The following is a 24315-nucleotide window of genomic DNA, read 5'->3' on the forward strand; positions in this document are numbered from 1 at the left end:
TCCCCCGAGGTGGGGTCCTGCCGCCGGGCGCGTTCGGGGAGCTGTCTCTGCACAGACCGGGACTAAGGGGTTTGAAACCTTGTCACTGCCACCCAGTGCCCAGGGCCGGCTCCCTCGGAGGGCTGGGCATGGCCTGGGCAGTGCCTTCTCTGCCCAGGCACCCTTCCAGGGCTGGCATGCCCGGAAGAGCTAATGTCCCGGAACTCAGCCCAGGACAGCTGCTCTATGTCTCTTGGGAAATGGGGAGCAGAGGGGGCCGTGAGGAGCAGCTGCTGCAACCCTGCCTGCCCACTAGGGCAGCTGCAGGGGCTCTCAGGCCAAGGAGCACCCCCCCCCCCACCCCCGCGAGGACACATATCATTCCCAGGCCCACCACCAGCTCCCCCGTGGGGAGGGCCACCTTGTGTGCGCTTGGCCAGGTGCCTCCCTGAGCATTCCGGGGTGGCTCAAAGACAACAAAGGATCCCCCATATGCTCCCTGGAGCCTTGCCCCAGAGTAGCCCCCCCGCAGCCAACTGGGGCAGCTACCTGGTAACTTTCGAGTCTCCCCTCCAAGGGGCCCCCCACAGTGTGCAGGAAGGTGTTCAGACCAGACCCAGGGTCTAGGAAATTGCTTTATTTCAAAAAGTGTCTAAGGTGCCCCGTGGCCTTGAGCTGGAGACGGGCCCTGCAGTGGGACCCGCCAGCACCGCCCTGGGCCGGGCACATAAATACAGAATCCACTAGAGACCACTTAAATACGCGTCACCATTTCATAACTTAGTGTGTCCTAACTCCTCCCCGAGTGCCAGTGGAGGGCGGCCAGGGCCGAGGTGCGGGGCTGGGCCTGGAGCCCACTTCCTACGTGATGTTCTGGTGTGTGTCCAGACTCGGGCTGTGGCCAGCCAGCCTGGAGGGAAGAGGCCCCCAGCCTGGACCCAGGTGCTGGTCACCAGCCGATTCCCATCCATACCTGTGGAACCTCTGCAACTGCCCACAGAGGGGGCCTCCTGGTTACCCCACAACCAACTCAGCCAGCTGGGAAGCAAAGCGATTCCTGTGGCTTGAGCAGAGACCTGGGGGGGGGGGGGGAGGGTAGGGTCTGAGGGGTTTTGGGGGAGCCTGAGAGCAGGAGGCGTAATCTCAGCTACGCCACCCAAGAGGGGTGGGCAGAGGGGGCAAATGGCCCCACAGCCAGGCGTCCCGGAGAGGGGCAGCTCGTATTCCCCACAACCACCCCCGTGGAGGAATGCGCCTAGGACAAGATTTCTCCTTTCTCGGGGCAGCGGTGGCATACCCGGCAGTGCTCAGACACTAGCGCCAGGGACCAGGCCTGGGCGAGCTGCATGCAAGCGTCTTCTCTTAGGCGCTCTGCGGCTCCCAAGTGCCAGTTTTAAGAGATGACACCAAAACTGGCTGCCAAGAGTTCTGAAACAGCGACATGTATTTCTGTGCCCAGCCCAGGGCAGTGCTGGCGGATCCCCTGGTCACAAACTCTGCCCACTCCCATGTGGGGCAGCTCGGCCCTCACCTGCTTCCACCCAGTGTGGAGACGCTACTTGGGGGGAACAAGACCTCCCCAAGGCATAGACATGCTGCACCTCCTGGAGAACACGAAGACCTCTGGAAGCTGTGGGGCCGTTTGGCAGTCTCCATCTGCAGGAACCCCAAGCACCTCAGATGGAGGCGGCCTAGGCGGGCCCCTGTGGCTTAGCCGGTCTCCAGGCCAGAATCTCAGCAGGTCCTCGAGGCCCTTGGGCTGTGTCCTGGCTCGGTCATGGCCCCCTCGCAGCCCAGGACAGGGGGCGGGCGTGTGGGCCCCTCCGGCCGCAGGGAGCTGAGGAGGGCTTGCTGGCTGGCCAGCACGGGGTCCAGTTCCTCCTCGACCCAGGGAGGGCACGGGCAGCCGGCCAGGCGCCGGCTGGGCAGGGACGCCCCCGGCCTTGAGCACCGGAGATAGGGCTCACTGTGCCCCAGGGGTGCCCGTCGCCTGCTCAAGGCCCTCCCTGGGCCATACCGGGGCTAGTGTGGCTCGTGCGGGTTCCGGGGCAGCCCTGGCCGGCCGGGGTCCAGGTCACTGCGGCCACTGTCCAGCTCGAAGCCACGTCCACCCGACGGCGTCTGGGGCATAAACTGGCGGAAGATACTGACGCTGCCATGCCAGAAGGTGGGTTCGGGGAGGCGGCCCACCACGCTCCAGGCCCGCGTCTCGGGGTCATAAGCCTCCACCACGTCCGAGAGTTCAAAGGTGTTGTCATAGCCTCCCGAGACGTATAGCTTCCCTCCGAGCACGGCCAGGCTGCCCCCCACGTGCACCTGCGGACAGACGGACAGAGGGTGAGCGGGACGGGGTCAGGAGGCGGCCGGGGAACCCCCCGGGAGTCATCGCTCCCCACAGCCCCAGAGGGGCGGCCCAGAAGTGCTTCCTGGGGGCAGGGCTGTGACCTGAGCTTGAGGCTTCCCAGGGGGTTGCGGGCTGGGCAGGCCAGTGGCAGCCCCACCCACATCCCAGCTAGGAAAAGGGGCGGCCCTGGGCCTGAGCCATAGCACAGCGAGGAGGGGTTCTCCTTGCATGTGTCCAACCCGGGTTCGATTGCCAGCATCCCATATGGTCCCCCAAGCACCGCCAGGAGAAAATCCTGAGTGCAGAGTCAGGAGTAATCCCTGAGCATTGCCAAAAAGCCAAAAAAAAAAAAAAAAAAGGGTGGCCTGGGTGCCCCCTAAGCACATAGGTCCCGTAAGTGCAGGGAACTGAGTGGGACTCAACTCCCTGCCTCCAGTTGGGGTGTTCTTTGTTTTATTTGGGGGCCACACCGGCTGTGCTAAGGGCTGACTCTTGGCTCTGCACTCAGGGATCACTCCTGGCGAACTGTGGCAGGACCACTGCCCGGGGGTGGGGGTTCTATTCGGAGCAAGGCAGGTAACTCACCGAGCCTATTTCCAGGTTATCCCCCGGGACCATCTGTGAGCTGGACTGGCCACATCCCTGCCCCAGGCCCTTTGCACCTGCCAACATGCCCAGTGTAACGTGGCTCATGAAGCCTGGGCCTTGGGCTGTGGCCGCTACACTGGGTGGCCCCAGGGGCACAGGTCTGTCTGTGGCCCTCCCTCTAGGCTCTCCCCGGTGAGCAGTGGCAGTGCGGTACTCACCTGGTTCATGGCTGGGATGGTGCTCCACTCATTCTTGGCAGGGCTATACACGTCCACTTCGGCCGAGTCATCCCTAGGGGTGGGGAGTAGGTCAAGTGGGCATCTAGCAAATGCCCTCTCCTGAGGCCCCCGCCAGCCCTGCCCAGCTCAGCCCAGCCCAGGCCTTACTCCCCTCAACCCTGCGCGGGGGCCACACTGATGCCCTGGACCCCCACGGCCCCCCGTAGCTGATTGCCAGGTATCCTGCCCTACTGCCCCTCACAGGTCCACATGCTCCTGTCCCGGGGGGTCCCTGCCCCCCACTTTCTGTCTCATCCACTGCCATGTCCTTGGTCACTGGCAGAAAAACAATCAGTCAGGGTCAGAGTGATAGCATGCGGCTGACCTGGGTTCGATCCCCAGCATCCCATACAGTCCCCCAAATGCTGCCAGGAGTTATTCCTGAGCATCGCTGGGTGTGACCCAAAAAGCAAAAAAAAAAAAAGAAAAACCATCAGTCACAGAATGGAGAGACCCTCCCTCTGGGCGCAGGCTTCACCCTCCAAGCATGGATAGCAACCCAAAACTGCAACAGGACAAGGGGTGCAGCGTGGCGAGACCCCAAGTTCAATCACGGCCCTCCAGCACCCCGCAAAATACAAAAGAGAGGAAGAGCGAGGTCAGTCAGCAGGCAGCACCTCGGGGTACGAGGGGACGGAGGCGCAGGGGGCCAGGGCACCAAGCCCGCGGTCCCTGCAGGTACAGACATAGAACAGCAGCTATTGGGGCCCCAGCCAACGTCACTGCAGAAACGGGGGCTGACCTAAACATCCGTGTGCCGGGAAACAGAAGCCCACCCTGTCGCTCCAAAATACGCCCCCAGAGAAAATGGAAGCCTGGCCCGGAGAGGGTCAAGCTGCTGAAGGGAGCGGAGCAAGTGCCATTGGACAGGAACCCCACAGGGCCCTAAGGTGGTGTGACAGTCCCACCCTGGGGTGCACTCAAACCAAAACCCGAACCAAAGAACCTTCAAAAGCAGAGGGCTGGAGACAGTACAGCAGGCGAGGTGCTTGCCTGGCGTGTGGCTGACACGGGTTTGACGCCCAGCATCCCAGACGGTCTCCCGAGCCCGCTGGGAGTGACACCTGATGAGAGCGCCCAGAGGCAGTTCTGGGTAGCGCCGGATGTGGCCACCCACCCCTCACCAAGGGGCCGGAGACAGTGGATGAAGAAGCCGTACACAGGGGCTGGAGCGATAGCACAACGGGTAGGGCATCTGCCTTGCATGTGGCAGACCTGAGTTCGAATCCCAACATCCCATATGGTCCCCCGAGCACCACCAGGAGTAATTCCTGAGTGCAGAGCCAGGAGTAACCCCTGAGCATCACTGGGTGTGACCCAAAAAAGCAAAAAAAAAAAAAAAAAAAAAAAAGAAGCTATACACAGCTCACCCAGTCTACAAGACACGGGCCCCCCCAAGCCCCCCGAGAAAGGCGTCTCCTGAGCCCAGAGCCAGGAAGAGGCACCAGAAATCGCAGCACCTGTCAGAGAGGAGGCCCACCGCTGCCAGCCCCTCTCTGCCCACCTGCACTGGGGGGTCTGGGGAGGTGAGATCCAGCAGGAGGTCCTGGGGTCACGGCCAAGGAGAGGGCTCTGCCCCAGGCGGCTCAGGGTGGCCGGGTAGGAGACAAGGGAGCAGGCCAGGGCCCTTCTCACAGGGGCAGAGGACCATGGGGACTGCTATTTATAGCCGGAGGGAGATACCCGCCGCTTGGGGGAGGGGCGTGCGTGGTTCAGCAGATGGGGCACTGCCTGGGAGCCGACCCTCGGGACGAGACCTTCTGTTCCACCCCCCTCTAGACCTGGGATGGAGCACTGAGTGCGCGCGCGGGGGCAGCGAGGCCAAGGGGGTCAGGGGGCAAAGGTGGAGCCACAGTTCTCAGCACACCACCCCTCCCGGACCAGACTCGGGCAGGCTCAGATGGGCAGTGGGGACAATGCTTGTTCCACCCCCGGCACCCCATAGGGTCCCCCAAAGTACTGCCAGGAGTAACTCCCGGGCGTAGAGCCATGAGTAACCCCTGTGCCGGGTGTGGCCCCAAACCCAACACACACACACACACGCACACGCACACGCACACATAATATACATGCACACAAACATGCAGGCTCTGGACAGGGCATTCCGAGCAGACCTGGGTCCTGGAGATGCCCCTCTACTGCAGGCTGCAGTCTGGGGACAGAATGACCTTGCCCAGAGGACTGGGCGGTTGTCCTGGTTCCAGCCCTGCCCCCAAACCATCCTGGACAGGCAGCACGAGCTACTGGCCCTGTCCACGGGGCCTTGGATTCACTCAAAAAGGCTCCTGACCCCCGCCCAGCTGGCCTGGGCACAGGTGTGAACAGCAGGGGCGACCCTGCCAAGGTCGTCTCCACAGAAAGCTCCCACCTGGCAGGGGTCCGCATGGACAGGCCCCTCCCAAAGGCCGAGAGCTCCCAGTGGAGTGTCCAGGCTCAGCCAGGGGCCATGCTGTAACTTGGTTGAGGAGCCCAGTTTTGATCTCCTAAATGAAGCCAAGATGAGCAGCCAAGGGGCTGGAGTGATAGCACAGCGGGGAGGGCGTTTGCCTTGTACGTGGTCGACTCAGGTTCGATTCCCAGCATCCCATAGGGTCCCCTGAGCACGGCCAGGGATAATTCCTGAGTGTAGAGCCATGAGTAACCCCCGTACATCGCCAGATGTCACCCATAAAGGAAAAAAAAAAAAAAAAGAAGAGCAACCAGACACCTTCATTATAAGAAACCAAACCCAAACCCAAACCAGGCGAGAGGCGGCTGGAGCGGCAGAGGGCAGAGCTGAGCCAGCATCATTCAGGAGCCCCGGCCTGCCAACAAATGACCCAACCCCTCGGGCGGACCCAGGCTCAATCCCAGGCACCACACAGGGTCCCCTGGGCCCACCAGGAGTGATTCCCGAGCACCGCTGAGTGTGCTCCAACCTCCCACCCTCAGGACAGCTGCCTCCAGCACCATCAGGCTGGATACCTCCCACCCCTGGGAACTACTCGGGGGGCACCCACAGCCCCCTAAAAATGAGAGCAGCTCCAAGCATCATTGTAGGCTCGACCTCCCAGAAAAGAAATGGGAGTTGGGCCAGAGAGATAGTAGAGTGGTAGGGGGCTTGCCCTGCATGTGGCCAAGCCGGGTTTGATCCCCACAAGGTCCCCCAAGGCTGGAACGATAGCAGAGCGGGTAGGCGTTTGCCCTGCACACGGCCAACATGCCCCAACCCGAGTTCGATTCCTCCGCCCCTATCGGAGAGCCCGGCACGCTGCCGAGAGTATCTCGCCTGCACGGCAAAGCCTGGCAAGCAGCTCCCCATGATGTATTCGATATGCCAAACGCAGTAACAAGTCTCACAATGTTATTGGGCCCACTCGAGCAAATCGATGAACAACGGGAGGACAGTGACAGGTCCCCCGAGCACTGCCAGGAGTGAGCTCAGAGCCTGGAGTAACCCCTGAACACCACTGGGTGTGTCTCAAAGAGAAATGGGGGTGGGGGAGTGGGGTCCAGGGTGATAGCACAGTGGGGAGGGTATCTGCCTCACACGAGGCAGACCCAGGTTCAGTCCCCAACATCCCATATGGTCCCCCCAGAACCGCCAGGAGTAATTCCTGAGCTCAGAGCCAGGAGTGACCTTGAGCATCACCGGGTGTGACCCAAAAAGCAAAAGAGAAACGGGGGTGCAGGAAACCCTCCAGGCCCACCAAGGCCGTGCGTTCCGGGCCCCGGGGCCTCGTCCGAGCAGCCGGGAGACCAGGGTTGCGCGTTGTCACCGGGACTCACCTGATGAAGTACATGAGTCCGTTGAGTGTCACCGTCTTGGGGGCGAAGGACCAGGGAGGGAGTGGGCCGCAGTCCACCAGGGACCAGAGGTCGACGTCGGGGTCGTAGCACTGCATCACCATGGCCTCCTTGCCGGCCAGCGAGCCGATGGCGTAGAGGCGGCCGCGGCAGGCAGTGGTGGAGCAGTTGTCCAGCGGGTAGGTCATGGGCTGCAGCGCCTCCCAAGAGTCGGCGGTGTGGTCGTAGCGCTCGGTGCTATCGGCGGCCACCACGTACAGCAGCCCATCCAGCACCGCCGAGCTGTGGTACTCGCGGGCCCTCAGCATGGGCGCCACCTCCGTCCACTCGTTCACGCTCGAGTTGTATCGCCACGTGCAGTCGTAGAGCCGGGAGCCGTCGGACCCGCCTGCGGAAAGGTTCACAAGGTCCACATCAGTTCACATCCCCTGGGGCACCCCAGACCCGCACCCCAGGAAATGGGAGGAACATCCCACCTCTGCAACCGAGCAAAGGCCCTGAGGCCAGATCTAAGCAAACAGCAGTCTGGAGCAAGGACCCTGCACACGCTGACCAGCGTCCACTAGGACAGCAGGTCCCACCCAGCGCCAGAGCACAGGGATAGCCCCCCTTCACACACACACAGCCCCCGGCCAACGAGAGCCAGAAAGCAAAGTAGGGAAAGGGCTATAGGCCAGGCCCCGCCACCAGGGGTCCTTTCCGGATCCAGCCGCTGGCCGCCTCAAGCTCAGTTCGGAAAGAGGCCAGCTGGCCCCGGACGAGGGACACTCGGTCACCTCCCTGAATACGTCACACCAAGAAGGGCTGCAGGGAGTCACACTCGTTCAGCCTCCTGCCCGGCCTGTGGTCAGCACTTGGCCTTGGCCACCAGCCGTCCTTCACCTTCCAGTCTGGTTTAGAGAGCCCTAGAGCAGGGGAGTGGGGAACCCGCAGGGAGGTGGGATGGGACCAGCCCTCCATGCTCTGCCAGAGGGAGCCCGGGGTGGGGGAGGGGGGGAGACAGACAGAGGGACTGCTGGAAGTGTAAACGTAGCCAGGCTGAGCTAGGGTGTCAGAACCCCAAGGATCCTCCGGGGAGGCCGCATTCCTAGACCCCCGGCTGGCGCCACAGGCCAGAGCAGACTGGACACGCTCTAAGTCGCTGCAAAGTCCTGGGGCAAGCACCTGTCCCCGCGCCAAGCACAGCTGCTGGGACACCAGTTTGGGGTGCTCGACTCTCTGAATGCGGGTCCCCGAGGGGAGCCCAGCCAGGCCCTGGCCAGCTCCGAGAAGCCGCAGCATCTCCAGAGCAGGCCACCGGGGGCACCCCTGCAGATAAGAGCCCCCGCCAGGGCCCCAGGCGCTCACACAGTTCTCTCCTTATATAGCTGCAGGAGCGCCCGCCCAGGCGCCCGGGGAAGGAGGCGGCCGCCAGCCCCCAAGAGGGATTTCTGTGCAATCAAAAATGTGGGAGAAGCAGCCGGGTGGGGTGCGGGGGACCCGCCCCGCGTGACTCGGCAGGGCTTTGGGGGCTGGGGCCAAGTCCCGGGAAGATCAACCTCAGCATGTGACTCTGTTTACAGTACCGGTCGTCCATGTGACACCTCCCCCCTCCCGCCCCCCCAAAAAAAGCGGCTTGTCACCGGCAGAGGATGACCAAACGAGTGTGGGCTGGATGGCTCACGGGGCTGGCCAACCCGGGGCTGTCCCTGGATTCCTTCGGGATGAAAAGCGCCCATTGTGTGACTGTCCCCGGGCGGGCGGGCCGGCTGGCTGGCGCCGCCACCCAGGGTGGCAGCACCCGCTCGCTCCCCGGGCAGGTTCTGCTCGGGGCTGCGCGCACACGCGCGCGCGCGCCTACCCGGGGTTCGACTCCAAGGGCAGGGAGGGGTCCCCCGCACCCCCCACTCACCCGACACGGAGATGATGTCGTCGCCCACCCCCACACACTCACCCGTCACGTAGATGTCGTTGCCCAGCGCCGCGACGCTGTAGCCGCCGCCCAGGTGGTCGGGGAACTCGGCCAGGTAGCGCCACTGGCCCGTCTGCGGGTTGTAGCAGTCGACCGTGACCAGCTCGTCGCAGTCCTGGTCGCAGCCGCCCACCAGCACCAGGATCTCGGCCAGGCCCGTGGAGGGCCGCGGGCGCATGCGGGGGCACGGGCCGCGGTCGTGGCGGTCGTAGCGCGCCGCCTGGAAGTCGCGCGCCTCGCGCAGCAGCCGCAGGCAGGGCGGGCAGCGCGCCACGAGCGGCTCGGCCTCGACGTGCGCCAGCAGGTAGAAGCGGCGCACGAAGGGCAGGCGCACGGCCTCGAGCAGCTGCGGCCAGTGCGCGGCGCGGCGCGGCGCGTCGGCGCGCACCCAGCGCAGCGCCAGCTGGTAGGCGGCCTCCTCCTTGGGCACGCAGAGCCCGTCGTCGCGCAGGTAGCGCAGCAGGCGCGCCAGCGGCAGGCGCTCCAGCTGCTCGGCGCCCAGCTCGCCCACGTGGCGCAGGATGAAGCGCTGCGCCGCGCTCGCCAGCCCCGCGCAGCTGAAGGCCTCGGCGAAGTCCTGCATGTCCAGGCAGTTGGCCAGGTCGAGCTGCTGCTGCAGGAAGGCGCCGCACGCCTCCTTCACGGCCGGGAACTGCAGCAGGTCGGCGGCGCGCAGCAGCGGCTCGGCGTTGTCGCCGCTCACCGCCACGCGGCCCGTGTAGCTGAAGTCCAGCAGCAGCTGCAGCGTGTCGGGCGCCACCCCGTGCAGGCGCACCCGCTCGGCGCGGCTCTCGCGCAGCTGGCCCGCGAACATGGCGCGGAAGTAGGGGCTGGCGGCCGCCAGCACGGCGCGGTGCGCGGGGAAGTCGCGCCCGCCCGCCGCCTCCAGCGTCACGTCGAGGAACTTGCGCTCGGCGCGCAGCTGGCTCAGGCCGCGCAGCAGGCTCAGCGCGTGCGCGGGGTCCGAGAAGGGCAGCACGGCCAGGGGCGCCGGCCGCTCCATGGCGCGCTGGGGCGGGCGGGACGCACGCCGCGGCCCGGGCCGGCGGGACAGGACGCGCCGCGCCCGGCCCCGCCGCGCTAAATACGGCCGCCGCGGGCGCGCCGCGGCCTCCGGGGGGCGGGCGCGGCGGGCGGGGCGGGCGGGGGGCGGGCCCCGCGGCGCCGCCCACTTAACCCCTGCGGGCCCGGCCGCCCGCCGCCCCCGCGCCTGAGTCACGCCGCCGCCCCGCCGCCCTTCCGGGGCTTCCCGGGCCCCCCGCGCCGGCGTCCGCGTCCGCGCCCGGCGCGCGGCACGGGCACCGGGGCGGCGGGGGTGAGGGCGGGCTGGGCGCGGATCCCCTCGGTGGGGAGGGGGAGGGGCGTCTCCCGGGGCGGGTTCGGAGGCGGCGGGGCTCGCGGGTGCGTTCTGTTTCTGGTCCCCACCCCCCACCCTCCCCGATCCCGGCCCCCCGGGCCCCAGACTCGGGCGCGCGTGGACTTGACTCAGCAGCGCACCGGGCGCGGCGCTGCGTCGCGGCTGATTCACCGACCGACGACGGGCGCGGGTCCCCCCCGCCCCTCCCCGGGAGGGGGGCTTCTCCGCCTCCTCCTCCCGGGGCCGGGGAAACGCGAAAGGCCCGAGAACAGGGCCCCCCCACGCCCCCTCCAGCACTTGGTAAGGAGCCCTAGGTTGGAGCCCCGGCCCCCCAGGAGTGAGGGTTCAGCCGGGTTCGCCCCACCCCCAACACCCACGCAAAAAAAAAAAATCAACATAAAAATGCATCTGGAGGGAGAGCCTTGTCCCTTTCCCGTGAAAGGCACTCTGGGGACGTGCCTCGGGCTCAAGGTCAGGCTGGACCCCTGCAAAACCAGGCCAGATGGCCCTTCAAGGCCCTGGAGGGAGGGAGGCGGCCAAGACCCAGCGGTGATGTCAGCGGGCCTGTCAAGCCGACCCGGAAGGAAGCTTGTTCCCCGTGTTTGCTCTATTACTGTGCGGGCTCAGGCCAGGCCCTCTCCCGCACCTGCAGTGCGTTCGCGCGCTTGGACTTTGCAGATGAAACCTGGGCCTCGGAGCCCGGCCTGGGTGACGGGCGCGTCTGCACCCTGCCTGGCACGCTGGCAACGCACGCGTGTCCCTGGGCAGACTGGGGAGCAAAGGCTTGTTTGTGCTGGGCGCTGGAATGAGCTGCAGGCGGTCCCTCCCGGGGAGACCCGCGGGGTCCCGGGGCAGCCGGCCTGCAGCCTGGGAGCTCAGGCAAGGAGGAGGAGGAGGAGGAGGACGCGCAGGTGCCCGGCGGCCGCCTGTTGCCCATAGATGGACTGTTCGCGCAGCTGCTGAGGGCAGAGGCAGCATTCCTGGGCCCAGGAGCTGGGCCAATAGCTTCCTTGCGCAGGCTGAGTGACAGGAAGGCCTGAGCAGCCCGGAAGTGGAATGAGGGTAGGGAAAGGTCTCACTAGAACCTTCAGCTACCTTGCAGGCACAGCTTTTTAAATCAGAGTCCCGGGCCAGGAAAGGTCGCTTAAGGGGTGCCCCAGGCCAGGGCCCATCCTCTGGCCTGCATGAGCCTCCGGCGCCGACACCAAGGACCAGTGAGCGCTCAGCCAGGTGTGTGATTCCAAAGCCAAAGGGACCAGACTTGGAGTCCAGTTTTGTCGTTTGGATCTGCTCAGCAGTGCTCACTCCTAGCAGGCTCAGGGCCCTATGAGGTCTGGGGACGGGACCCTCGTCAGCTGCATGCAAGGCAAGTGACTCCCCTGCTGTACTGTCACTCGGGCCCCAGCGTCCTGTTCTGAGTTCAAACAAGGCTTTCTTGGAAGAAACCGAGTTTCGGCCCTGAAGAATGTGTTTACTAGAACAGAAGGGATCCTCCTACAGTGGCAAGCGAAAAATTGGATTATCTGTAGTATGACCCAATTTGTTAGATGTGTTTTTGTGTCAGAAAAAAAAGCATGAGGTTGGCATTTTTTTTTTCCTCCTAGGCGGTTAGGCTGGCTTTGTTTGCTGGCCTGTGTTTCCTGCATTCCATACTAAACCTACAAAACCGGTGCATTGAACAATGCACAACTCAGGGAGCCGGGGGTCAGGACAGGGGCCAGGGTGCTTGCCTCACGTGTGACCCATCTGGGCTTGGCACCCCACACAGTCCCCTGAGTACAGCGTCTGAGTGTAGAGCCAGGAGTGAGCCCTAGGCACTGCCGGGTGTGGCCCCAAAACAAGCAAACAAAAGCATGATCCAAATAAAATGGAGGGTTCGGTTCTGGAGAAAAGGTTCATTGTGCAGGGCCGCGGGTATGGGCCGGAGTTGATAAAGGAATGTGGTCAGCAAGAAAGCCGACTCAGACCTGTTAGTCCCTATGAGTTTGGAATACCTTCGCGACCCAGCAGGCTTTTTCATTCAATCTCCAGACTTCCAAACATGAGTGGATCCCATCCACCCACCGAGGGACCTCGTGACCCATCTTGAGCTCGCTGCATTGGTGGGAGGCCCTGGGCTCAGGTACCGCTCGCACACCTCAAGGTGGGAGCTAGTGTTCAGAAAGGAAGATGTTAACTGTGGCTCACCAGCTAGAAGCGGTGCCAAGGGCCTGTACTTTCAGGTCAGCCTCTGCCAAGGCAATCTTCCAAGCTCACCTCTTCTACTTTTTAAATTCTTCAACGATTGGTTTGGGGACCATACCTAGCAGTGCTCAGGGCTTGCTCCGGTGCTGTGCTCAGGTCTCATTCCTGGAGGCTTGGGAGACCACATGGGGTGCTGGGGATTAAATCTGGTTCCCGTGTACAAGACAAACTCAGTACCTGCCAGACTATGGCTCTGGTCCCATGTTCATCTCATCTAAAATCACCTGGGTTCCATCCCGGGCATCCCATATGGTCCCTTGAGCCCCCGCCCCCCCACAGGTAACCCCTGAGCATCATAGGGTGTGATTCAAGAAGCAAATGAAGAAAAAAAAATTTTTTGACTTTTTTTTTTTCTGGCCCTCCCGTTGATCGTCGATTTGCTCGAGCGGGCCCAGTAATGTCTCCATTGGAGACTTTGTTGTTACTGTGTTTGGCATATCGAATACATCACGGGTAGCTTCCCAGGCTCTGCTGAGTGGGGAGTGACACCTGGCGATGCACAGGGGTTACTCCTGACTCTGCACTCAGGAACTACTCCTGGCAGTGCTGGGAGACCATATGGGATGCTGGGAATCGAACCCGGGTTGGCCGTGTGCAAGGCAAATGCCCTACCTGCTGTGCTATCACTCCAGCCCTCAATAAAAAAAATTTTTTTTTAAATCACAAAAGTAAAAAAAAAAAATCACAAAAGTGACCCTTTCCTAAAGTGCTTTATGATAGTAGGATGATTAAGGCTGTTGTTAATCCTTTTTCTTTTGAGAACCTTTTTGTAACGCCTACCTTAGTCCCAGTCCTGTCAAAAATAAAGCATTTTTTTGGTCCTAAAACACAGATTTTTTTTCAATTTTTAATTTATTTTTGCTTCTTGGGTCACACCCGGCTTTGCACAGGGGTTACTCCTGGCTCATGCACTCAGGAATTACTCCTGGCGGTGCTCGGGGGACCATGTGGGATGCTGGGAATCAAACCCGGGTCTGCTGCATGCAAAGCAAATGCCCTACCTGCTGTGCTATCGCTCTAGCCCCAAACACAGATTTTTTTTAAGTTTTTTTTTTTAAATATTTTATATCAGTGTCCATTTCCCACCACCATGGATCCCAGTATCCCTCCCACGCCCCCTACCCCCCAATCCAAACACAGATTTTTTTTGTTGTTGTTTGTTGTTGAAATGATGCCAGGCAATTTAAGGTATGGTTGTAATGTAAACATTTCTTTTTTCTTTTTGTGTTTTGGGCCACACCTGGCAGTGCTCGAACTCTTGAAGGTGCTCCGGGGACTTAAGTGGGATCAGGATCAAATGTGGGTCAGAGTATTCAAGAAGGGCCCACCCTCTGTACTATTTCCCTGGCCCTGTATGTTTTAAAACTATTATGTACAAACTTTTCCCCCTTGGGATATTCCAGTATTAAGTTCGGTTACATGTAAATGACATGCTGAAAGTAAAACCTGTGTATAGTGTTAGCTATCGTCTTTACATTTTTGGTTTTGGGGCCACACCTAGGCCTCGGGGGTCATGTATGGCGCTGGATTGAGCCCAGGGCTGGCTGTGTGCAAGGCTGTTCTATCTTATCTCGCTCCAGCCCCCACTTAATCTTTTTTTTGTCTATGTAAACCATTACATAAGAAATTTATATGGCTGGAGCAATAGCACAGCGGGGAGGGCGTTTGCCTTGCATGTGGCCGACCTGGGTTCAATTCCCAGCATCCCATAGGGTCCCCTAAGCACGGCCAGGGGTGGTTCCTGAGTGCAGAGCCAGGAGTGGCCCCTGTGCATCGCTGGGTGTGACCCGAGAAGCAAAAATAAATAAATATTTAAAAAAAAAAAAGGTTTCGTTGAGACATGAAAATTCTCCCTGTTTTGAACTCTGCATGCTGTTTCCACAGAGAGGGGTTGGGGGTCAGGCCCCGGACAGTGGACGCGGCCTCCCCCTCCTCCCCCTCCCCGCGTTGATCATGGACATTTTGACCTGTTTCTCACTGACGGTATCTGTGTGCCTTTTCTCCCGTGTCGGCCATCTGCGTGTCTGTTGGCTTTCGAGAAAGTTCTTTGTGGATCAGATTCCTGTATTCCGGGTGGTGTTCTTTATATATATTCTTTGTGTTCCAGAGATAGTACATAGCAGTCACTCACGTACACACATTCTGGATATAGCATAGATATGCCAGACCAAATCCTCCTCATAGATACTTACGTGTGTATGTATTCTAGGTGGAGTAAATACATTCTACGTGGGGTCCTTTCTCCAGCTTCTTGATATTCTGGGGACTGTAGGTATCTCTCAATAGAATTATTTATATACATTTCTTACACACATATTCTGTATATAGCTTGAATATAGAGCAAGATTCTAGAAGGCTCTTCATATCATAGCCTTTATTTTATCTCTGGGCCGGAGCAATAGCACAGTGGGTAGGGCATTTTTGCCTTGTACACAGCCAACTTGGCTGACCCGAGTTCGATTCCTCTGTCCCTCTCAGAGAGAGAACCCGGCAAGCTACCGAGTGTCTCACCCGCACGGCAAAGCCTGGCAAGCTCCCCGTGACGTATTCGATATGCCAAACACAGTAACAAGAAGTCTCACAATGTTGCTGGGCCCGCTCGAGCAAATCGATGAACATTGGGAGGACAGTGACATCTAGCCATGGGTTATGTTCCTCACCATGTCAAGAGTCGATGATACTCAACGTAGAAAATTTTTTGGTGGGGAAGGAGCTTGGCCCACAGGGACTTACTCCAGGCTCTGTGCTCAGGGATCACTTCTGCCATGTTCAAGAGCCCTTGAACCCGGATCAGCTGTGTGCAAAGCAAACACCCTAGCTGCTGTGCTCTCCCGGCCCTATGAGACTCCCTCTCTCCCTCCCCTTTGGGCCACACCTGGTGGTGCTTAGGCCTTACTCCTGCCTCTGTGCTCAGGGGACCACTCCTGATGGGCTTGGGGGACCAGAGGAGTGCTAGGTCAGGTCTCGATCCCGGTCAGCTGTGTGCAAAGCAAAACACCTACGTGCTGGATTATCGCTCTGGCCCTCTCATAAAAGATTCTTAATAGTTCAAAGCTATGCACGCACATATTCAGCAGTCAGGTGTTGAAAGTTTAAAAGAATACAAGATACTGGGTCAGAGAGAGCGTACAGGAGTTAAGGTGCTTGCCTTGCACGCAGCCAACCAGAGTTTGATCCCTGACACGGCATCCGGTTTCCTGAGCACCTCCAAGAGTGACCTCTTAGACACAGAGCTAGCTGCAGACCCTGAGCGGGTACCACGGGTTGTGGGCCAGACCTTCTAACAAACTAATAGAATATTGTGGAATTTTCACTACCCCCTCCCCCCCACCAGCTCCTGGAAATGGAAGTGAGGAAAAACAAAAAAAAAACATTGAAGATAAGAAAAAGTCATAACATAAAACTGAGGGCCGGGTCGATAGTATAGCAGGGAGGGTGCTTGCCTTGTATACAGCCAACCTGGGTTTGATCCCTGGCATCCCATAGGGTCTCCGGAGCACAACCAGGACTGGTTCCTGAGTGCAGAGGCAGGGGTAAATCCTGAACTTTGCCAGGCATGGCCCCAAAACTTAAAAAAAAAAAAAAAAGTTGAAGCTGAAACACCAGTCACAGCTCTGGAAAAAACAAACTGTTGGGTTCTGTTTATATACACTTAAAGGCAGAGTTAGCAGAGGGGACAGATTTTCTTGAATGTTCTCTGCATGAATGGAGGGTAGCCAGTGAGATTTAGGAAGGTGAAGCTATATTTGGTAACGCAATTAAAATAACTACATTCTCAAGTTACTTACTGGGAAACCATGGTATTCTTAGTATTTTTAGACTTGTCACAACCTGTGCTGTGTTTTTTTTTCTTTCCCTCTTTCTTAACTATAATCATTTGTGAATTAACATTCAGCAGCAGGTTGTTGGTTTTTTTTCCCCCCTCTTAAACAGAAAACAAAGACTCACAGACTCTTAAGACTTTCCTGTGGTTGAGGCCTTAATCCTGGGATCAGAGGCTACCAGTGGGGCTGAGGGGCCCAGGAGGAGGTTCAGGAAACCTCAGCTGGTCACCGGAGAGCCCGGCACCCTGCCCCCCTCCTCCTCGGGCTCCTCCTCAGGCCTGTGACTTTGCGGGCTGTTGCTTTTTGTTTGGGGGCGGCACCTTGCAGTGCTCAAGGATTACCCTCAGCTCTGCAAGTCAGGAGTCACTTGTAACCGGCTTGGGGGACGACCGGAGAGGGGCGGCTGCGTGCAGGGCCAGCGCCCTCTGGGCTGTACTACACTTAGGTCCCCGTTGGCATTTTTTTTTTTTTTTGGAGTCCAGAGAAAGGGCTGGCAAATATTTTTTTTTTTTGGCTTTTAATTTATGCTGTTTAATACACAGTTGACAAAGGGCTGGCAAATATTGATGTCTCTATGTCTTCTTATTCACCCCTACTTACTTTTTGATTTGCTTCCTAAAGGAAATCATAGGACGGACAGACAAAGGTCTTCTGTGTCCCCCAGATAGGCAGGCAAGGGACAGGCCAGCAGCTTGGCAGTACTGCATCCTGAGCACTGCTGAGAAGGGAGACAAGAGTCCTGCCTGGTGGGACTGAGTTTTCGGGGACGGTGACTGCACTGCATTGATCATGGTGTCCCTATCCCCCCGCCCAGAGGCCAAGAGAACACCTAGGGGCTCAGGCAGGCGGCCCAGGATCAATACCTGGCACTAGTCGGGGGCTCGGGCACCCCAGGCCCCTGAGCACTTGTGTGTGTGGGGGTGTCAGCTAGTCCCCAGCACTACCTCCAGACCCACCAGCACGGTGGGCACGAACCTGCGGACAGGAGCCCCTTGAAGATGATTTGGAGACCTCTTATCCCCTAGCTCTGAATGCTCAGCTGTTTGGTCACCAAGTCCAGTACCCGGAGCACATTCTTCATTTGAAATGTGAGTCCGGGAGCTGGAGCGATAGCACAGCGGGTAGGACGTTTGCCTTGCACGCGGCCGACCCGGGTTCGAGTCTCAGCATCCCATATGGTCCCCCGAGCACTGCCAGGAGTAACTCCTGAGTGCAGAGCCTGGAGTAACCCCTGAGCATCGCCAGTGTGACCCAAAAAGCAAAAAAAACAAAAACAAAAACAAAAACAAATCTGAGTCCGTTTATAGGGGCAAGAAAATCAGCCTTTATTAAGGGAAGGACGTGCCGCGGGGAGCGACAATAAATAAATGAGTTAGCCAGGAAAAGTCCCCTTCTTTCGCTCGCTTTCGGCAGATTCCCCTTTACTTGACCTGAGCACCTCCAGAAGTATTCCCCCGACTGACCTCTGGACCGAGACGGGTGTGAAGGCACCTGCCCGGGGTGTTTGCAGAAGCCAAGATCCGCCGGGGAACGTGACCCCCCGAGAAAAAGAACGTTAACAGCAAACTGCTGTTCCGGAGGCAGAGAGAAGCGTTTCTGAGCAAAGTCCCGTTTGCCCACCTCTCGGTGCTCGCACGGTGGCGGCCACGGCGACCCCCGCGGCGGGGCACCCCAGCGCCACCCGGCGCTCCCGTCGGGGCAGGGTGGTCGCCGGGATCGGAGCTCGACCCTCGCCGGCTCCTTTGTCCTCGCGGCCGCAGAGGTGCTGCTGGCCGCCCCCCCCCACCCCCCGGGGTCCTCTGCGCGGCCCGGCCGGCCTCGCCCCCGCGGCGCCCCCAGCAAACCGCGCGCAACCGACCCGCGCGCGCGCGCCCAGCGGGGGCAACGCCGCGCGCCCCTCGCCCCAACAGCCACCCCGCCGAGCCGCGTCGGCGCCGGGGTCGCCCCGTCGGGGGTCGCCCCCGTCCCCGCCCCCCCTCCCGCCCGAGGCCGGCCGGGCGCGTTTCCAGGGAAGAATTCGAGGCGGGACAGCCGGCGGGGCGGGGCCGGCGTGCGGGCGGGTGGGCGACCCGACCCCCGGTTCCGGCTCCGGCTCCGGTTCCGGCTCCGGCTCGGCGGGCCCCGCCGCTCCGAAAACCCGCGGCCGCCGCGACAAGTTCGCTCCGCCCGGCCCGAGGCGCGGGAAGCCGAGACGGGGGCGGGGGGCGCGGCCGCGACGTCAAGGCCAGTGGAACCCGCCGCCCCCGCGCCCGCTCGGGCGGCGGCGGCGGCGGCGGGGACCCCCCCCCGCCCTGGGCCCACAAAGGGGCGCGGAGCCCCCGTGTCCCCGAAGGAGAAAGGGAGGGCGCCGCACACCCCCGCTCCCGCCTGGCGGCCCCGCCCCCGCCCAGCCAAGCCCCAGGCGCGACCGCCCGGGCCGCCCCTCCCCCACCGCCCAGCCAGCGCGAGCCTCCGCACCTCCCCCGCGCCCGCGGCCTTGGGTCCCCGCTACACCGCCCCCGCACCCCGGGCGGCCGGCCCCAGCGCCCTCTGGGAACTGTAGTCCGCGCGGAGACTCCCGCGCGCGCCGGTCGCGGCGCAGGGAACTACGGCTCCCACAATGCCCCGCGCCACGCCCCCGCGCCGGCGGCCCCGGCGGCCCCCAGACTACATTTCCCGGCAGCCCTCGCGGCGCTCCCGCCCTCCCTCCCGAGACACGAGCCGAACTGGGCGTCAGGTCGGGGAGCCGGTCGGGTTCCCGCTCGCCGCCGCCGCCGCCGCCCCCCGCAGCGACTCTCCCGCCTCTCCCGCCGCGCCGGCCGCGGCCGCTGCATCGCCCACTCCGCTCGGCCGCGGCGCCGCCGGCCCGGGGACGGGGAGCCGGGACGCGACACGCCGAGCCCCCCATCAGCTCCGGCCGGGGCGACCCCCCACCCCCACCCGCGGGTCCGCCCTCGCCCCTGCGCGGCCGCCGGCGCCCGCAGCCCCGAGCCGGCCCCGCGGCCGCCGCCCGCCGCCCGCACTCCCGCGGCCGCCGCCCCCCGCCCCGAACATGGACTCCGACTCCTGCGCCGCCGCCTTCCACCCCGAGGTGAGTGGGGGCTGCGCCCCGATCGCCCCCGGCCCGGCGCCCCCACCCCCCCACCGCCCCCGGCGGCCGGACCCCCGCGGCCCAGCGTCGTCCTCCCCGCGCTGCCCCTCCCCCAGGCCAACCCCGCCCCCCACTCGGGCCCGCGCCCCGCCGGCGCTCCCGCGGTCGTCCGCGCCCACCCGGACCCCGGGCCCCGGCCGCCGCGCCCACCGTCCCCCCGGCCTCGCGTCGCTCGGGTACCTGTCTGCGCGCTCGGCCGCTCCCCGCCCCCGGGCCGAGTCGCCGTCCCCCTCCCCCGCCCCCTGGGGGCTCGCGGGCCCCCTCGGACCCGGACTCGGGCCCCCCCCGAACCCCGCGCCCCGCCCCCCAGCTCCCGCGCCGGCCGCGCGGCCCCCGCCCCCCTCCGGCGCGTCCCGGGGGGCTCCGCTCGCTCCCCCGCGGGGCCCCCGCCCCCCGCCCGCGGCGCCGGTCACCGCGCCCGCCCCGCCTCCGCCCGCTTCCGGGGATCGGCTCGGGGGCCTCCCGGCCGCCCCCCGGGGTCTCGGCAGCGCCGGGCCCCGCGCCCCCTCCCTGCGGGCCGGCCGCGCACCTTCCGGGCGACGCGCGGGGCCGGGCGGGGCGCGGCGCGGGGGGTCTCGGGGCCGGGCGCCGCCGCCGCCGCGACCCCCGCCGTCCCGCTCCCGCGCCTCCGCCGCCCACGGAAAAGTTGTGCGGGAGAGTTGGAGGTCGAGCCCCGCGCCCCCGTCCCCGGCCCCCGCCTCTCGGCCACCTGCGTGCCACGCGGGGTCTCGGCGCGCGCGGGGGGTCGGCGGGGGCGCGGGCCCCGGCGGGAGGAGCGCGGGGAGCGGGGAGTCCCGCGGGGGAAGGCGGCGGGGGCCGGCCCCGACCCACCCGCCCCCAGCCCGTCCCCAGCCCGTCCCCCGCCGGGGCCCGCCGCGGGGTTCCGGGGGTAGCGGCGCCCCTCGGGGGTGGGGCGATCAGGCGCTTAAAGGAAACTCGGTCCGGGTGTTCGCCGAGTCCCAACCCCCACCCCCTCCCGCTCGCCCCGCGAGGCCGAGGGGGGCGCGGCGACCCCGCGGGGGCTTGGGCAGGGGAGAAGTCCCCGTGCGGCCGGGCCCGAGTGGCCTCCGACCGAGGGGCGGCGCGCGGAGGAGGGGCGGGCGCAGCCCTGCGCGGCCCCAGGCTTTGGAAATCGCTTCCAATCTGCGGTTCGCGCCGGTGCAGGGGTTTGTTTTCGAAACGGCAAATCTGTTGCAAAGGTGGTCGGAGCCCCCGCGAGGCCCGCGCCGGCGGCTCGATAACCCCCAGGGCGCTCCCGCCGCCGCTCGGAAAGAAGTTTCTGCCTTGGCTTTTCGCTGGCATCTGCTGCCCAGCAGTTTTCGGCTTTACCCTTCTCCTCCTCCTCCTCTTTCTCCTCCTCCTCCTCCTCTTTCTCCTCCTCCTCCTCCTCCTCCTCCTCCTCCTCCTCCTCCTCCTCTTTGTCTTCTGGAGGCCGATTTCTGACCCTGCTCCCCTTATCTCGGTCGCGGGTGCAAGTCCTGCAGGGTGTTCTCGGGGAGGAGTAGCAAGCCGGGGAGGAGGACCCAAGGGCGAGTCCGCCCGCCAACCCGCCCCGTCTCGCTCTTCGCAGGAGTACTCCCCCGGCTACAAGAGGCGCAGGACCGTGGAGGATTTCAACAAGTTCTGCACTTTTGTCCTGGCCTACGCAGGCTACATCCCCTATCCGCAGGAGGTAATGCGCTTCGGATGCTGGGGGATGCTGGGCCGGCCTGGGTCACCCATTCCCCGGGGGTTCCCCGGGGGTTCGAGTGGGGCGCAGGTGGGAAGCTGCCCTGGAAACTGGCGCCCCTTGGGGGGGTGCGGCAGGCGAGGAGAGTGTTCCGGGCCTGAGGGGCCGGTCCGGGGTGCCCGTGGAGTAGCCCATGAGCACTTTTGTGGGCAGATGCGGTTTATTGGCGGTTCAGGGTTAACTTGGCGTTGGCAGCTCCGCCCCTGACTGCCGCCACCTGCCCCATTCTTGGCCCTTCCTGGGCATGGGCTGGTGCGCTTATGTGTTTCCGTTTAATTTTTTTTTGTTTTGGGGGGCTGTATCTGGCTATGCTCAGGGCTTATTCTTGACTCTGAACTCAGGGATCACTTCTGGGGGGTTTGGGGGAACCTCCGGGGAGCAGGGCTTGAACCTGGGTGGACCTTGAGCAAGGCAAATCCCACTCTGCTGTCATGTGTGGTGACCCTCCGCTTTTTTTTTTTTTCAAACTTTTTGGTTTTGGGGCTACATCCGGTTGTACTTGAGGGTACTCCCGGCTCTGCTCAGAGGGTCAACCAGGTGCAGTGTGCCCGAGGCGCGGCTGGCACCAAGCTGTGTGCAGGCCCCTTGCTGATGGCGGCACGCCCTCTGGCCCCTTGTCCCCAGTGGAGACTCAAGTGTTTGTTTTTGTTGGTGGCCTGTACCCAGCAGAACTGGGCCTCCTGCTCTCGGGTGTGGTGGCCCTTGAAGTCCTTTCTGCACGCTAGTCCTTCTGAGTTAGGCCCAGGCTCCAGGCTCAGCATGGCCATGCCTGGCCTGGTCGCCCGCAGCCTTCTGCTTATACAGGAGTGTCCACGTTTTCCCAAGAGCAGGGCCCAGGGCCTCCATCTAGGAGCCCAGTGCTCCGGGGAGCAGTTTGCAGCTTGCCCGTCCCTGCTGCAGTGGGGGCAGAACAGCGGTTTCATGGTGACAGTGTGGCCATCAGCATGTGCCTGACCGCCCCTGAGGCCTGGCCTTCCATATACTTGGAGAGGCTTTGGGGTTTTTGTTCAGTTAAGTTTTTGGTGGGGGGGGGTGGGGCCCACACCTGGTGTTGCTCAGGGGTGACTCCTGGCTCTGAGCTCAGGAATCCCTCCCTCCAGGGAAGTGGGGTCCTTTGGGATGCGGCGAGTGAGCCCGGGTTGGCCGCATGCAAGGCGTGCAATCTGTACGATTGCTCCGGCCTTGTATTGGGTTTTTAAAAGAGCATCAGGGAATTCTCCAGGTGATTCAAATTTGTTTAATTAAGGCCACAGCTCCCCTGGGAGGACCCAGAGAGACGCAGGGACCAGCGGCAGCTCAGGCTCCTGGCTGCAGGCTGCACAGAGGCGGTGGCTGCTGGGAAAGGCCTGCTCAGAGGCCTGGTGACCCCAGGCCCTTTCTCTCCTGCCTTGGTTTTGGGCCACACCTGGCGGTGCTCAGGGGTTACTCCTGCCTTCAACTCAGGAGTTACTCGTAGTGGTGCTTGGGGGCCACATGGGGCTCGAACCTGGGTCGGCCCGGTGCGGTGCAGATGCTGTGCCTGCCGTCCTATCGTTCCGGCCCAGCGAAGACCCCCGTCCTGACACTGGGGTGTCCACCTGTCCTTTTAGGAGCTGCCTCTGCGGAGCAGCCCCAGCCCTGCCACCAGCACCGCGGGCACCGTCGACAGCGACAGCTGGGACCCGGGCTTCCCCGACATCCCCGCTGCCGTGTCCCTGCCGGTCTCAGACCGCTGCTTCGGGCACCTGCCACGCGCCAAGCCCGGTGACTTCCTGCTGGACAGAAAGAAGCCGGACAAGCTGAAGAAGAAGAAGAAGAGGAAGCGCCGGGCCAGTGACGTGGCCGTGCAGGAGGGGTTCATGGGGGGCCTGCTGAACCTGGAGGCCGCCGATCCCTACGTGGAGCCACCCCGGACCCCGCAGGACAGCCCCCCGGCCCCCGGCGACCCCTGCTCGGGCTGGGACTCGGACACGCCCTCCAGCGGCTCCGGAGTCGCCGAGTCCCCTGATCAGGCCAAAGAGATCCAAACTGAAGGCAAACGGACTATCGTCCGGCAGGGCAAGCAGGTGGTGTTCCGGGACGAGGACAGCACCGGCAACGATGAGGACATCATGGTGGACTCAGGTGCGTGTGTGGGCCGGGCTGGGGGCGGGGCGGGGGGGGTTCCGCAGCCATTCTCCCCTGCTGACGGTCTCCTCGCCATGCAGATGACGACTCCTGGGACCTGGTCACCTGCTTCTGCATGAAGCCTTTCGCCGGCCGCCCCATGATCGAGTGCAACGAGTGCCACACCTGGATCCACCTGTCCTGCGCCAAGATCCGCAAGTCCAACGTGCCCGAAGTGTTTGTATGCCAGAAGTGCCGGGACTCTAAGTTCGACATCCGCCGCTCCAGCCGCTCCCGCATGGGCTCCCGGAAGCTCTTCCTGGACTGACGCGGCCGGGAGCGGCGGGGCCCCGTGCCGGGCCGGACTCAGCCAGGCTGTGGGCCCGCCCTGCCTTCAGGTGCCTACTCGGGACAGGCTGTTGGCGCCACCAACTGAATAAACCTCCCTTGGCCGGGGCCGCTCTGGGCAGCGGCCGCCTTGGCCTCTGTGTGGCAGGGGTTGGCGGTGGTCTGCATTCTGGCTCGTGGTGAAATTCCTGCCGGTGGGAACCAGTGCTCGTCGCCTCGTCACTCTGCTTCTGCCGTGTTGTTGGGGACAGACCTGTCCCGTGTCCCCGGCCCATCCACGAACAGCCATACCTGTGAGCTTTTTCTCGAGTGTCAGTCTTTTGCCATAAGTGTCTGTACCGCGGCCACAGGGCTGCCCTGAGCACCCCCCACCTCCGTTATCCCCTCCACCCCCACCCCTGCCTGCCTCCGTCCTGGGGACGTGCTCAGACGCCCCAGCTTCCCTCTCGGTGACGGGACAGGTTGGCCGCCTCTCTGGAAAAGGGGGTGGATGGGAGGGAGGGCGGAGGGGCCCCGTGTTGTTCATAACTCAGTTTCCTGTTTTGCACGATGTAAAAAAAAAACTGTCTTTTTGCACGATACAGCCAAAAGTATTGGCAGATTTCTGCCTGGTGCCCCTTCACCCCCGTGGCAGAGGCTGAGCGGGGCCCGGTAGGCGGTTTGCGAGCGAGA

The 24315-nt window shown here is 62.8% G+C and overlaps 2 protein-coding genes across 2 annotated transcripts; one reads left to right on the forward strand and one right to left on the reverse strand.

Annotated features, from left to right (window-relative positions):
- Positions 1-601: 601 nt before the first annotated feature.
- On the reverse strand, positions 602-9958 carry KLHL21 (kelch like family member 21). Its single transcript, XM_056124959.1, has 4 exons — positions 8909-9958; positions 6958-7363; positions 3130-3202; positions 602-2295 (listed from the first exon to the last, which is right to left on the reverse strand). Exons 1-4 carry the CDS (start codon positions 9927-9929, stop codon positions 2002-2004), a joined length of 1794 nt encoding a protein of 597 aa, XP_055980934.1. The 5' UTR covers positions 9930-9958; the 3' UTR covers positions 602-2001.
- A 9328-nt stretch (positions 9959-19286) lies between these two features.
- Positions 19287-23646, forward strand: PHF13 (PHD finger protein 13). Its single transcript, XM_056124966.1, has 4 exons — positions 19287-19421; positions 21052-21153; positions 22800-23313; positions 23397-23646. The coding sequence occupies exons 1-4, from the start codon at positions 19383-19385 to the stop codon at positions 23621-23623; spliced, it is 882 nt and encodes a 293-aa protein (XP_055980941.1). The 5' UTR covers positions 19287-19382; the 3' UTR covers positions 23624-23646.
- The last annotated feature ends 669 nt before the right edge of the window (positions 23647-24315 follow it).

This window comes from Sorex fumeus, unplaced genomic scaffold (assembly GCF_029834395.1).
Source record: "Sorex fumeus unplaced genomic scaffold, SorFum_2.1 ptg000054l, whole genome shotgun sequence".
NCBI classification, from domain to species: domain Eukaryota; kingdom Metazoa; phylum Chordata; class Mammalia; order Eulipotyphla; family Soricidae; genus Sorex; species Sorex fumeus.

Bases quoted from the DNA above. Each gene is read 5' to 3' on its own strand.
- KLHL21 (XM_056124959.1), bottom strand. From the start codon at position 9,929: ATGGAGCGGCCGGCGCCCCTGGCCGTGCTGCCCTTCTCGGACCCCGCG. The intron at 3,203-6,957 runs GTGAGTCCCGGT...CCCCACCCCTAG, and splicing joins GGACTCATGTACTTCATCAG to GGATGACTCGGCCGAAGTGG. The intron at 2,296-3,129 runs GTGAGTACCGCA...GTCTGTCCGCAG, and splicing joins CCATCCCAGCCATGAACCAG to GTGCACGTGGGGGGCAGCCT.
- PHF13 (XM_056124966.1), top strand. From the start codon at position 19,383: ATGGACTCCGACTCCTGCGCCGCCGCCTTCCACCCCGAG. The intron at 19,422-21,051 runs GTGAGTGGGGGC...CGCTCTTCGCAG, and splicing joins CCGCCGCCTTCCACCCCGAG to GAGTACTCCCCCGGCTACAA. The intron at 23,314-23,396 runs GTGCGTGTGTGG...CTCGCCATGCAG, and splicing joins GGACATCATGGTGGACTCAG to ATGACGACTCCTGGGACCTG.